The sequence below is a fragment of the Drepanopeziza brunnea genome (genome assembly GCF_022702325.1).
Source record: "Drepanopeziza brunnea f. sp. 'multigermtubi' strain 214-2 chromosome Unknown ctg4, whole genome shotgun sequence".
Classification (NCBI taxonomy): Eukaryota; Fungi; Ascomycota; class Leotiomycetes; order Helotiales; family Drepanopezizaceae; genus Drepanopeziza; species Drepanopeziza brunnea.
This window is the reverse complement of record NW_027094067.1, coordinates 2101648-2115230: the sequence shown is the minus strand read 5'-3', so window position 1 is coordinate 2115230 and position 13583 is coordinate 2101648. Positions and strand designations below refer to the sequence as shown.

At 51.7% G+C, this 13583-nt stretch overlaps 4 protein-coding genes across 4 annotated transcripts; 1 reads left to right on the top strand and 3 right to left on the bottom strand.

The window, feature by feature from the left end:
- Positions 1-3220: 3220 nt before the first annotated feature.
- On the top strand, positions 3221-4846 carry L3040_003392 (uncharacterized protein; the record flags this gene model as incomplete). The annotated part of the gene is made up of 3 exons (XM_007297518.1): positions 3221-3376; positions 3527-4132; positions 4259-4846. 3 exons carry the CDS (start codon positions 3221-3223, stop codon positions 4844-4846), a joined length of 1350 nt encoding a protein of 449 aa, XP_007297580.1.
- Positions 4847-5567: 721 nt separating this feature from the next.
- L3040_003391 (uncharacterized protein) lies at positions 5568-7498 on the bottom strand (the record flags this gene model as incomplete). The annotated part of the gene is made up of 3 exons (XM_007297517.1): positions 5568-5984; positions 6087-6387; positions 6441-7498. 3 exons carry the CDS (start codon positions 7496-7498, stop codon positions 5568-5570), a joined length of 1776 nt encoding a protein of 591 aa, XP_007297579.1.
- Positions 7499-8628: 1130 nt separating this feature from the next.
- L3040_003390 (uncharacterized protein) lies at positions 8629-10155 on the bottom strand (the record flags this gene model as incomplete). The annotated part of the gene is made up of 1 exon (XM_066154451.1): positions 8629-10155. The coding sequence occupies one exon, from the start codon at positions 10153-10155 to the stop codon at positions 8629-8631; it is 1527 nt and encodes a 508-aa protein (XP_066012411.1).
- A 1851-nt stretch (positions 10156-12006) lies between these two features.
- On the bottom strand, positions 12007-13455 carry L3040_003389 (uncharacterized protein; the record flags this gene model as incomplete). Its single annotated transcript, XM_007297515.1, has 3 exons — positions 12007-12562; positions 12645-12807; positions 12864-13455. The coding sequence occupies 3 exons, from the start codon at positions 13453-13455 to the stop codon at positions 12007-12009; spliced, it is 1311 nt and encodes a 436-aa protein (XP_007297577.1).
- Positions 13456-13583: the final 128 nt, after the last annotated feature.

Sequence of the window (13583 nt, the reverse complement as noted above, 5' to 3'; positions counted from 1 at the left end):
TACCGCTTATCCATACACATGTACCCTCCACGTGTGCTGTAGTCTCGATTTCTTCAACCGGAGATTTGAACGAGGTCAAATACGCCAAAATTCGACTTCATTACGAAATTACGTATTCAGTTACGTTTGCAATCCAGGGCTCTCTGGTTTCCTGGATGAGTTTTGCTACTTTTTTAATTGAATTTAAACGCGTACCGTTATCAATTCGATACTTTAGGCCTTTGAAAGAGTTCTGACGGTCAAAGTGATTCGCAAAAATATTTTCTAAAGATTGAAGAATTCATTTAGATGGATTTAAAGTATAAAACCAAGAATGATGATGATTATACGAAAGCGCGAAAGAGTAGTAAGGAAAGATTGTTATTTAATAAACAAATAAAAAAGTTTTTCTGATCACCTTACAATCCTCTCGCTTAGTCCTTTACGGTAATGATATATCAACACTCCAGTACGATAACCTTTCACCTTAATCAGATCCCGGCCAACAATATTCGAATCGTATCCAAGTATACCAGTTCTTTCCAGAGACTGGTAATTAATCAAATAATCTTCGAGGATCTCGAGTTGGCCACGACGGAATCACTACGCCGCGCTAGGCTGCTGATTCCCAAGCTCTCATTCAATGTGTACGCGTACATCCTATTTCAGTAAATCTTCTCTTGAAGATCGAATCAGAAGTATTCAAGAGTTTTTCGTTCTATCAGCAACCAGTCTTTTTCAACAGGCTGTGAATCCCACATCTTCCTTCCTTCCTTCCTTCCTTCCTTCCTTCCTCTTCCAACGGGCAAAAATCGGCAATACAACCAAAAGATCAGACTACCTACGTAGACAGACTCTAGAATCCACCTTTTCCTCAAATCCTAAAGTAGCCCAGCCGCTACGCCCGTTCGCCAGAAGGGGAAAACCACCAGACTTGCATGATAAGCGTATTCATCGTCACCTAACATTAACATCGATAACACATTACACACTTACATGGGAAAGAAGAGGGGGAGGATGAGTAAAGGCAGCGATACCTTCGTAAAGCTGTGCTTCAGCCTCAACCCCATCTGCTGGCTCGGTCTTCTGGTCGGTCGGTAAACACTCCCCTTTTCAAACCTCAAACTTGCAAACTTCGACTTCGACCTGAACACTTTCCACCATCCGGAAAGGCGAATGCTATGAACCACGTGCACCGCTCTCTAGTTCTCCCTGCACTCTCTCTCATCCCCAAACCTCCTCTCCAGAACTTCCCAAGATCGATTTCAAGACCGTGTATTGTTCCCCGTCTCCCTACTGACCGTAGTCTCCAGGCCTTGCTCTTGGCTACGACAGGCCGCTGCCGGGGATGTCGGACGGCGGCGGCGGTGGTAGCAGTAGGCGGCGCAAAACGAGCTCGACGGGTAGGCATCGAACGAGCTTAGGGGGGTAGACATAGACACAGGAAGAGTTCCAGCGGCGGACATCGAAGACGGCGCCACCACTGTTGAACCTTCCCTGATAATCCAAGAAGCGGCTCTCCGAGAACTCGAAAATCAAACGTAGGTTCTTTACTCACTTTCTACAGTGCTATTCATTGATGCGTATCTCTCGTCTGATTTGCAGACGTTAGTATGCTATTTAATCTTTTTTTTTTCTTCGAGAATGAACGCTTTGCATTTCTCTAAGAATGATGTTGTCATACATGTATTCTAGTGGAGTGTCTCCAGTCCAGCGTCTAGAGTGATCGGTCGCCCTTAGCCGTGCAGCCGTGGAGCTTGCTATAAGCTTGAATGTGCATTTGGTTGTTGATTGACTTTGGTTCTCTCTCAAAGGAGTTTTGGTTCTCTCTTAAAGAGTCGGGCCAATCTCTTTATTCTTACTTCACTCTTCTCCTTCTTACTACATCTCTCTCCTTCTTGTCGCTATTTACTTCATCGTATTCGGAAGTTTGGTAAGCGAAGAGGTATCAAACGAGCAAGAACGAGCAATACTCGTTTGGTGCGCTGGTTGGAGAGTTAGGATAACCTCTTTTGACATCCTCTCCACGTAGTAATGGTGATGATGACATTCAAAATCAAATTTTCTTCGGCCACATATATATTTACATTCCAAAATAAAACACAACTTTTTCTTTACGAAAGAAAAAAAAAAAAAAAAAAAAAAAAAAAGGCAAAACTTAACCGTAAGCTCATATACTATTATGAGGTTCCAGTCTACAAACCTAATTGAATAGGTTTTCCGGTCTACGAAGTTTACAATGCCACTTTAGTGGCTAACGACAACTGGCGGGAAACTGGTGATCCGTTCTCAGCGGCATAGGGAGGTATGCCAACTGAGCCATCGGCTCTATTTCCCGCCAGGTGAAAGGAGCCGCGGAGTTGGCTTATATCAACCAAGTGATTTTTTTTTTCTTCACCCCCTCAGACATGGCAATGGGAGCATACGGATCTGAAGCTCTGGCGGGGATCTCCTCTCCAGCTCTCGGACTCAACGTTCCTACTCGGTTGGAAATGACCAAGCTAGTCCCACTGATAATGGAGCTCCAGACATCTCCTGGCCCATTGCTTGTCCCGACAGAGTCTCCCTAATCCGCCCAGATATCCAGTCGAAAAATAAGATTCCTTCGAGTTGTCTCTCGGGAGGTCCAATTTTAAAGGAAGCTATCTTCAGGATTTCGCTCCCCCAGCATCATCACCGCCAGCTCGGCTCATTCGCTTATCCATTGTGAGTATTCAAACAAGCATACTAATTTCGGGAGAGGAAAGCTTGATTTTCGAGTCTTCCATGTCCATCAAGCGTCAAAAGTACCGGTAATCAAAAGGCAAGAAACAAGAATGGGCAAGCACTTGTTCTCTAAAGTCAACGTCTATCTGCGCAATATTCACATCTTGTTCTGCTGTATCTTCGCAAGTCATCAAAATGTATAAACCGATCATTATCTCTTTCGGGGGCTGATGTTGAATTATAAGCGCCGCGGTGAACTCTGCGTGAATTTCTCCACCAACGAACGGGAGCAGAGACAGAGACGATCCCCCACCTCGGGAAAGAATTGTCCCTTCGATACGTCCGTCAACTTCAGACCAGGAACTTTCTATCTGGCCCATCCATTCTCGAACTCATTCCGATCTTGTTATTTTTCTTGTGTTATATACACTTCTTTACCATCTCTTCTCGCATTGTATATATTCATTGTGTAAACTCCCCTTCCCAAGAAACCCACCATTCCAGAGCGACGTCTACCCCTCCATCTGGTGCCAACATGGCAGAAGTCACCATCACCGGCTGGGACTCTCGCGATGTACGATTCCCAACCTCCCTCGACAAGACTGGCTCCGACGCCATGAACGCAGCAGGCGACTACTCCGCCGCATACTGCATCCTGAAGACGGACTCGCCCTTCTCAGGCCACGGCATGGTGCGTTGGGAACCCCCTCAATGACCCCCCCCCCTCCCCCCCAACTCCTCCAGAAAATCCTCCTGAAACCCCCCAGAAACAAAAGGAAAAAAAAAACCCCCCAAGAAAACCGGGAGATAGGAAACCCACTGACACCTCATCACTCGGCAGACCTTCACCATCGGCCGCGGCAACGACATCGTTTGCAAAGCCATCGACAATGTCGCCGACCGCATCCGAGGCCGCACCCTCTCCTCCCTCGTCGCGAACTGGGGCCAGACGTGGCGCTACCTCGTCTCGGACTCGCAGCTGCGCTGGATCGGGCCCGAGAAGGGCGTCATCCACCTCGCGCTCGGCGCCGTCGTCAACGCCATCTGGGACCTCTGGGCCAAGACGCTGGACAAGCCCGTGTGGCGCATCGTGGCCGACATGTCGCCCGAGGAGTTCGTGCGGTGCATCGACTTTCGCTACATCACGGATGCGATCACGCCCGCGGAGGCGGTGGCCATGTTGAAGGGGGTCGAGGCCGGCAAGGCGGAGAGGGTGCAGCACGCCTTGGAGAGCAAGGCCGTGCCGGCGTATACGACGAGTGCGGGCTGGCTTGGCTACGGGGAGGAGAAGATGAAGGGGCTGCTGGAGGAGACGTTGAGCAAAGGCTACCGGCACTTCAAGCTGAAGGTTGGGACGTCGCTCGAGGCGGATCGGAAGCGATTGACTATTGCGAGGGAGGTGATCGGCTATGACACGGGCAACATCTTGATGGTGGATGCGAACCAGGTACGCATCTATATATCTTCTCTTCTTCCTCTTCCTCTTCCCCTCCGCCTCCACACATCTCCTCGTCACCTCATCATCTCACGCCAATCCGCTTTTCTGACCAAAGATCCCTCCCCATCTCTTTAGGTCTGGTCCGTACCGGAAGCCATCGAGTACATGCAGCAGCTGAAGGACTTCAAGCCCTGGTTCATCGAGGAGCCCACCTCCCCGGACGACATCCTCGGCCACAAGGCCATCCGCGACGCGCTGCGCCCGCACGGCATCGGCGTGGCCACGGGCGAGATGTGCCAGAACCGGGTGATCTTCAAGCAGCTCCTCAGCTCGGGCGCCATCGACGTCTGCCAGATCGACGCCTGCCGCCTGGGCGGCGTGAACGAGGTCCTCGCCGTCCTGCTCATGGCCAAGAAGTTCGGCGTCCCCATCGTGCCCCACTCCGGCGGCGTCGGCCTGCCCGAGTACACGCAGCACCTGAGCACCATCGACTACGTGTGTGTCAGCGGGAAGCTGAGCGTCTTGGAGTACGTCGATCATCTGCATGAGCATTTCAAGAACCCCTCCGTTATCAAAGGTGGCTACTATCAGACCCCCATGGAGCCCGGGTACAGCGTGGAGATGAAGCCCGAGAGCATGGAGCGCTTCAGCTTCCCCGGCGGTCCGTCGGGATGGTGGCAGAGTGATGAGGCGAAGCCGATCTTGGAGGGTGTCAAGATCTAGGTGGCGAACCTAGGTTGAGATACTGTAGATGGAAAAGGGGGAGGGGAGGGGTGGCGTTATCTATTCTCCTAAGTAAAAAGAGGGGCTCGATTTTTTTTTTAAAAAAAAAAGAAAAATCGTACGCAGTGAAACGATGGCATACTGTATGTGTATAGCCGGCTGGCGAGCTGGCTTTCCCGGAACACGTTTATTGGAGAAAAGAGGCGGATCCGAAAGAGGAGGAGGGTGTCGAGAGTTTTCAGGTTGGGCTTCTCGGCAGCAGGGCAAACGATGGCATCCTGTATAATAGTCGTCTCACTGTTATCCCAAGCGAGAATCGAGAATCGAGAATCGAGAATCGAGAATCGAGAATCAAGAATCGAGAATCGATAATTGAATGTTCAAGATGATGTTGGTTGGCCTTTGTTTGGTTCGCTCGCGTATCATAATGACTAACGACATGACATGACATGACATGAATTGTATTGTATTTATTCATTCAATGAAGGCTACTCTACTCGGACTCGGACTATACTATGTCTAAACTTTAAAGGTTACCGTCTACATCAAAACTTACAACGTACATCTTCCTCCTGGCAACAGATATTGTCACATATCAGCTTGATTTTATACAGGCTCCGTTCCCCTCCCCTCCCCCCCCCTCCCCCTTGATGACGCTCTCATCCATCAGACGACGACTCACAATCCACCTACTTCACTTCACTTCTCCCCCTACCCTACCCTACCAATTCTCCCACACCACCGGCGGGATAACCGTCCTCATAACCGCCCAGTGGCCCAGCGCACTTTGCTCATGCCAGCCCTGGAACCTCTCCGTCGCATTCGCCCTCAACAAGCCGCCATCGCCCTCCCTCTCCTCGAAGACGGCGGCGTAGTCGACCTCGTACCGCGGCATCAGGTACCTCCGGCGGGCCTTGCTGCCCAGGAAGTCCGCCTCGACCGGCGAGCGGAACGACACCGACGACGACGCGCCGCTGGTGCAGATGATGACCATGTTGATAAAGTCGCGGCCGTCGGCCTCGAGCTGGTCCGGGGTCGGCGGCGCCGACTCCCGGAAGATGCGGCAGGTGGGGAAGACGCGCAAGATGGTGGCGACGATGATGCGGGCCGAGGGCAGGAGGAGGTCGCCTGCGTAGTTCTGGGGGAAAGGGAGGTGGTGGTTAACTACCTGTCTATGCATTTTCTGCATTTGGGGGGGAAGGGGGGGGGGGGGGGGCATTGGAGGAGAGGGTTGGCTTACAATGGCAATGGAACCGCCAGGTTTCAGGATCGAGTTCAGGTCTTGCAGGAACTCGTAGGTGAAGAGGTCTACGGGCTCGGCGCCTCCAGTGAAGACGTCGTGGACGACGTAGTCGTATTTCTCGTCGGTCTGAGCGACCTCGTGCGCGTAGGCGACGGCGTCCGCGATGACCTTCTTGTGGTTCTTGGGGAGGTTGAAGTACTTGGTTGCAAAGTCGTGTACCACTGGGTCGATCTCTACAATCGTGGTCTGGATTCCGTGAGCCATTAACGCGGCTGGAGTTGTGCCGATTCCCAGACCGCTGAGACAGATCAGTCACGTGTGCATCGACGGTCGAGAGCGGGGGGAACTTACACGACAAAGGCCTTTGCTTCTGAATCCGGTACGGGCTTCTCGACTTCCACTAGTCGGACGGCTTCGAGCATTATGAAGACTCCGTAGATGGGCTCTGGCATGCTGTTTCGTGCGGTTTTGACGAGCCATTCTCCGCCCAGGAGGCTATGGTCGCATCTCATAACCCGGTACTCATGCTCTGCGCTCTCGAGGATGGAGATGTACCCAGTGAGAGACTCTTGTCTTTCGAGAAGCGTCCAGTTTGATTCTTGCAAGGTCGCATTCAAGGCCGATGTTGTGTACGAATATGGCACATGGACGTTGAAAAGCGCCGTATGCAAGAGTGCCGGAATGGCGAAGAGAAGCAACTTGGAAGGTGCAAAGATCGCGTAAAGCCCAGCTAACAAAATTTGCAATCCTAATCGAGTTTGGAAGAACGACGCTCCAATCCCTCTCTGGATACTGTTCATCGAGACGTACTCCATCCCCCTGAGAAAAGAATACGACAAGATTCCAGGCATGGCATCAGCCAGCCACTGCACCCGTCCCGGACTCATCTCCAAGTCCTCCAGAATCGTCGCTGTGCGAGAAACAGACAGCAAAAGCAGCGGCAAATGCGTCAACGACTCCGTGATGATCGGTCCATAGACTCCCCCAAGGCTCCCACTGATCTTAAAGAGGAAAAACTGCATCACAGGAACGTAGGCCGCAAGAAGCGGCAGCAGATGCTGCGGCTTCACGGGCAACTGCCTCCTGAGAAATAGATTCGACGACCAGCCCAGGAAGCAGGCCGTCATGACCCCCTTCGAATGCAGTCTGGAAGCTGGGATGCCGCCGTAGACGGGTGACAAGCTGAGCTTCGATACATTGGAGTAGACAGCCGCCAGGGTGAGCAGAGTCCCGGACTGAGCCAGGATCCAGGCTTGCTCGGCGGCCCATTTCCCCCAGGTCTCGGATCTGGCTTGCTCAGCGAGGGATTTCAACTCTTTCTCGAAGCTCTCCTGGGTGAGCAGCGGTGCACCTGGCGGGGGAGGTATTGGCGATTTCCCCGGTTTTGCTGCACTGGACGTCTGTGCCATGGTGTGGTCTAGGGGTGGATTAGAAGGAGGCCTCGGAATAGGAGAAGCGAGAGGGCTGTTTGTTTGCGAGGGAGTTGGTTGCAAGGAACAGCCAGAACGGCGAAAGCGTCGACGTGGAAATCAAAAGCTCACGCAGATAGACACCATGAAGCCATAGAAGTTGGAATGGGATTCTGGCGACGTTGCGGTTGGGATGGACTGATAGGAGACGGAGATCCATGCGTGGATCTTGAAACGCTAAAAGAAACCAAGGGTGCAGGTGGGGTTCGTCGTCACGTGTACAGGGGCAGCGAAGCGACCCCCTGAACGTTCGCTTCGTTGCGTTTCGAGTTTGTAAACAAACCGGCCATAACCTCCCGCCTCGTATATCTCCTCCTCGCCACGTCCAGCAATCTACCCTTGCCAAGTATCCATCAGCCTTAAAAGTTCCAATACCATATACAATGAGGCGAATGGATACAGATACATATATCCTCCAGCCACCGCGCTTCTCTTTCATCCACTCCTTCCACCCGCCCAATAAGCATCCATCTCCCTAAGCCGCGTAGCCTACCTAAACCAATGCCACCCACCCACCCATCTATCAAACCATACAAGAAACATCCCCTCTCTTGTCAATAATAGTATCATGGCCTCCGGAAAAACATAAGTATGGAGTATACTACTATATATGATACGATGAGAACGACGGTTTAAAGGGCCACACACACAAGAGGCGGGCAAGAGAGACTCATCGCGTTCACCACAACCACAGGAGACTACAGTGTATAGCCGAGCTGAAAGCATGCTTTATCGTCATTTTCATTTGCGATATAATTAAGAGAGAGAGAGTATTGAAAGAAGAATGCTTGCACCCTCTCGAGTCCCGACCACAGCCACGTTCATCATGGTATCATAAGTCAACCCCCGCCCACCCTTCCAAACCAAAATACTCCTCAAACGAGAGCACCAAGGCAGATGCTCTCCGAAGTCTCGGTGCAGACTGAGTAGACATCCATGTTCGCGCTACCCTAGCACTAAACCCTAAGGCAGTGACCATGCACCGCAGCAGAAAAGCAAAAGTACAACAAATGCCAGAGAGATGATTCATGTTCCCTATCCTGAGGAGGCCGAGCATTCAATGCAGCGCCCTAGTAACCCGAATCCCAAAGATCGTCCTCGCTCTTGATCAGTTCCGATACCGGCGTCCGACCCTCAATCTTCTTCTTCGCCTTACGCTCCTCCTTGGTCACTAGGCGTGGCGTGATGGGTATCATGGGCGTGAATGGCTGGTAAGGGCTGTACGGCACAGCTCCAGCACTCCAGGGTGTCTTTAGACCACCTGTGTGCAATCCATTGGAGGGAAGGTTTCGCTCTAGGACTGTAGTCTTTGTCGTAGGAACGAAAGACGGAGATTGAAGGGCTGGCTCAAAAGAACGGAATGGGAGAGCACGTGAGGATGAGCTGTTGGATTGTGGGCTGGGAGTTTGGATCTGACGAGCTGGCGGAGGCGGCAGGAATAGTGGAGTGGTGGAATTAGCGGAAGTAGCTGATCCGGGGTCGTTGCGGCTGTGAGATTTGGCAGATTCTTGGCTTTGGACCGAGGTTCGGTAGGGATTAGGGCCATGACGTGGACCAAATCTTGGACCTTGTTCGAAGGGCGATAGTTGTTCGGCCTGAGTGCTAGTCGGAGAACCGCTTGACATGGACAAGTTGAGGGAGTGAGTATGTGGGACTTGGTCTATGGGTACTGGTGGAGGTGGTGGTGGGGTGTAGTAGCGTGGCGTGAAGGGCTCTTCGTCTGATGCATTGTTTGTTGGGGACGTAGCCGAGATGGGGGGGGAGATTGGCGACGAAATTCGCATGCCTCTGATTCCCTTTCGTCTGGGTGATTTCAACGAAGAAATTATGGACGATGTTCGAGAGTGTGATTTTTGTGACTTCGCTTCTTCGATATCGAGAGTCGCAGGGCGAGATTTCTCACCTTTCTCAGAAGATGAGCTGTGCCGTGCCGGCGGATTTCTTGGTGCTGGTCCAATCTTCTGCAACTGTGGAGGAAGAGGCATCTCCTTCAAAATTACCCCATTGGCCTTGGCTTCCTCCTGCTCCATTACATGGGCATATATATCCTCCAAATCCCGTTGCAACATCTCACGGTCTGCCTCCACGATCCTCGTATCGACGTACGGATCTTCGATACCCAAGGGTGTTGTAGGCGATTTGTTCACGCTGGGAAAGATGTATGGGTTCTTCGTGTCGTTCTCTGGGGAGGGCCACGAAAAATTCCTCTGTCCTCTCTGGGCACCAGGCGAGATAGGCGAGGCCTCAAACTCTGCCGTCTTTGGAAAGGTGGTCTCGACCATTTCTATATCAAGAGCTCTGGAGGAGGCCTGGATCCGAATGCGTAGTCTGCGGCCAAGGACAAAGAGAAGTATCCCAACGATGCAGGCGCAGAAGAGGTATGCTCCAATTATGGCGCCAATCTCTGCCGGGAGGAGCGACTTGTCTCTGGTTGCTCCAGCTGATAGAGCAGGTCCGTCTTCTGGTGATGGGGCCGGGTCCCAATGAATGTTCAGTGGATTATTCTTCGGGATATCGTAGAAGATGTTTCCAGCACTTAGAGAAATGAGAAGCAGGATCACTTGAGCTATGATCGTTACCTCACTCCCTATATGCATGGTGTTTCTCTCCTTTCGAGGGATCGAAACGTCCCATATAAGTAGCCTTCGTCACCAAAGTCCGAAACGTATCGCGGCGTAAATCCAACATGGAGCTGATCACCTCTGACCTTTGAGCGGCTGCTGTATGTGATATACCGGGAGGGGGGAACTGGGCCTCTGCATCAAGTCGGTGGGCGGTACGGGCCTGAACGGCCGACCATTGGAGGACCTCATAATGGAAAATTCTGTTTGGTGGGCTGGTAAGAAACATGCATGAGCACAAGAATAGCGCCCGGAGCTGTGATGGGCGAAGATGTTCGTCTTGACTAGCAGGAAGCTGCAGGTAGGACGTTGACGATGTGGTTGGCTGGGGATCTGCGAGTTAAGCGCTGAGCTTTCGCCGTGGAGCAAGCCGTAAGCCCGGTCTGAGATATCCGCCATCCGGAGTATCTCAGTACCTGCAGCAATCACCTACACCAACCACATCCCTATGAAAGCTCTTCGCGCCAGCCATGCCCCTTAGGAGAAACATCCGAAAGACCACGATTTTGACGACTCGGTGATGTCGTAGGCGATCTCGTAAGTCCCAACTGTGTCCACCATAAAAGCTTTTTATCCGGCGGTGACCATCTCTGTCGGCTAACTCCTGGGATTTGTCCGGTGACAGCGGAGGACTCTTAGCCTTAGATTTCTATATTCCACCCATTTGGATGTGATGGAGTTGGCGGCGTCCAAGTGCATGAACTATGCTCTCTTGGCCGCCTATTACAGGTCCAAATCGGTGGAGCTTGCTGTGATTGCGCTTCACCAGTCTGATTTTGGGACCGAGAGTCCAGAGGATCTGTCATATCCTCGTCAGCAAAGCCCTCAAGCTCATTCCGAATCGCTATAGGTGGGTCCCGGACTGGTCGGAGACACTTCTGACCATCCGATATCTCAGGATATCTGGCTGATTGGTCGACCCTCTCTCGATCTCGTCAAAGTGCCCTTGATTTGGCACCTGGGCTTCTTGCGCCTGGTATCTGACTCTATTGGTCAGAGGAAACAAATGATAAAAAGACCGTCTTTCTCGGTTCTGATCGAGGGATTTCCATCGGGTGGGTAGACTGCTTGCATTCATCAAACATTCCGAAGCGAAGTGGAGCAACAGATTCAAAATACCAGACGGTAATTGATCTGTTTGGTGATGGTTGAAGCATGGATTCATCCTATAAATACGAAGGCGCTCGAGTAGCATCCCGGCGAGGATGGATGGATTCATTGGCGAACGCAAAGACGGGTTGGCTCCTAGGCAGTTGCTACCAACCGCCGGCCACACTTGCAATCAATCCTCACTCCTCTCGGGCAACAGAGACGGCGCGATCCCCTTGACACTCGTCGTAATCTCTGTACTTCTTCAAACGAATGACAGCAATGCTCTCCAAGTCGGACTGCAAGGAAGATCTTCGGAAGGTCGTTGCAGAAGGAAGACTGAGAATAATTGGTGAATATATGCCACTCGGCTTCTGTTCAGCGTGCTTGTTATTGGCTCCAGGGGCTTTTTGTCGTAGATTATTGCATTGTAACATACTCTGCTCTTTCTGAAGTTGCGTTTTGTCCTTATTCCTTACACTGGTCTTTCCTACTAGGAACTTCACAAAGCCGCAGCTCTAAATCCAGATCTGCTGCCTCAAATCACCTTTGCATCCCAAATATAGCCTTTGTACCTCTGAAAAGTCCTCGAGATGAAAAGCGAACCCCTCTGAGGATTTATGCTTGTAGAATCTGAACCATCTATCCTCTGGCAGGACGACCTCCTAGTCCTCGATCCCGGGTTGCAATCGTATCATCATATTTTCCAGCGCCATTAGCCGCGCTGCGAGCTCCAGATCATCCGTTGCCATTCTTGAAAAGCATATCGCCCTTATCGCTGTCGTCTATCTCCTTATCCGGATTCGAATCTTTTGAACCTTCGGTCAAAGCGGGTGTCTTCCTACGTTCTCGAAGTTCCCTTACCTTGTCCATCATCGCACCGAATGGATCGCCCTGGACCTCAATAGGCTGGGGTCGGCGCCCTTGGAACTCCTTGTCCGAAACAACTCGAGGCCGGCGATCTCCAACAATCCCAGTGTATGCTAGGAAATGGTACTTATCTGGCTCTTTATATTCGGCGTGAATTTCGACCATCAGCCTCCTGAGTTGTTCCGCGGCTCTCATCATAATATCAACATCCTTCGGAAAAATCAACCCACCAAAGATCTGCAACTGGTTGTCGGCATTTGCGAGTTCGGTGAATATCACGGCATATATAAAGGCCTGGCCCATCAATCCTGCTACTTCTTGTCGTCCAACGTTCTCTGTCCGAGTGTCCCAGCGGGTAAAAATATTCCTTGTTAGGGCCCAGATAAATCTCATCAAGACCTTCGGCTCTTGATGCAAGGCGTCCCTGCAGTTGACCGGTGGTTAGCGATGTGACAGGAATGACTTGGATATTGAGTCGCGTCAACAGGGAGTCGTTATCCACCTACCAGACACTCGGGTTTGAGTAGTCGGTATTTGTGTAAGAACCCGTTCTGGCGAATGGGAGTTCCGCAAACACTCGCTGCAAAGCTTCGGTTCTAAAGCTGAAGCCATTCGGCATCGCCATCCTTGTGACCTCCCAGTTGTCAAAGAAGTTCTCGGCGCCCGAACCTTTAAACAAAACCAGGTCAGATTCAAGTCGTGCACGCATCGGCCGAGGTACTTACATTGAAAGACCTGGTGTTCAAATCTGGAAATGCACGAGCAGAAGGAGCTCCCAATGAGCGAAATCTCAAGATCATCTCGGTGTCTGACAGGCAGCACTTGGTACCCATCGTCGATGAACTCGGATCCCCCGGTGGGCCAAGGCATAGGCCATTGAGTGCTATCAGCCAGCTCGGACAGCCAGCTTCTGTATGGATTTGCTGCATGTGTGCTCGAGAGGCTTTCTAGTCTGCGAGGGCTACTTCGGATCCCTCGAGCGCTACTTGTGTCTGTGGGAGCTTGCGCAGGTTGAGGGCCTCCGCGGGAGGTTGGGCGATCGGCCGTATCTGTAGGAAGCTGGGAGGGATCAGAGGGCAGAGAGTTTAGGCAGCTGGTTTGCTTGGAATCCACCTGCGCAAGCAGAGGACCTTCTCGCAGGATGCGAGGTTTTGCTATCTTGACCGGTGTTGGTGAGCTTTGGAACGGGGAAGGGGAACTACTTTTGGGTAGAGAAGACTTCTCGCTCGAGATGAGCGGAGCCATTGGAACCCTCTCTCTCTTCCCATCCTGTGGCTGAGGCGGCTTTGGTAACTGTCGGTCTGGGTCGGCAGCCATCTCTGTTGGTGATGGTGATGGTGATGGTGATGGTGATGGCGCGAATGAGGGTGTGCTTGGATGAGGAAGAGGGAAAAAAAGTGCTTTTCAAACTGAGTGACCTTTCACCTTCAGCGTTGAGCACCAAC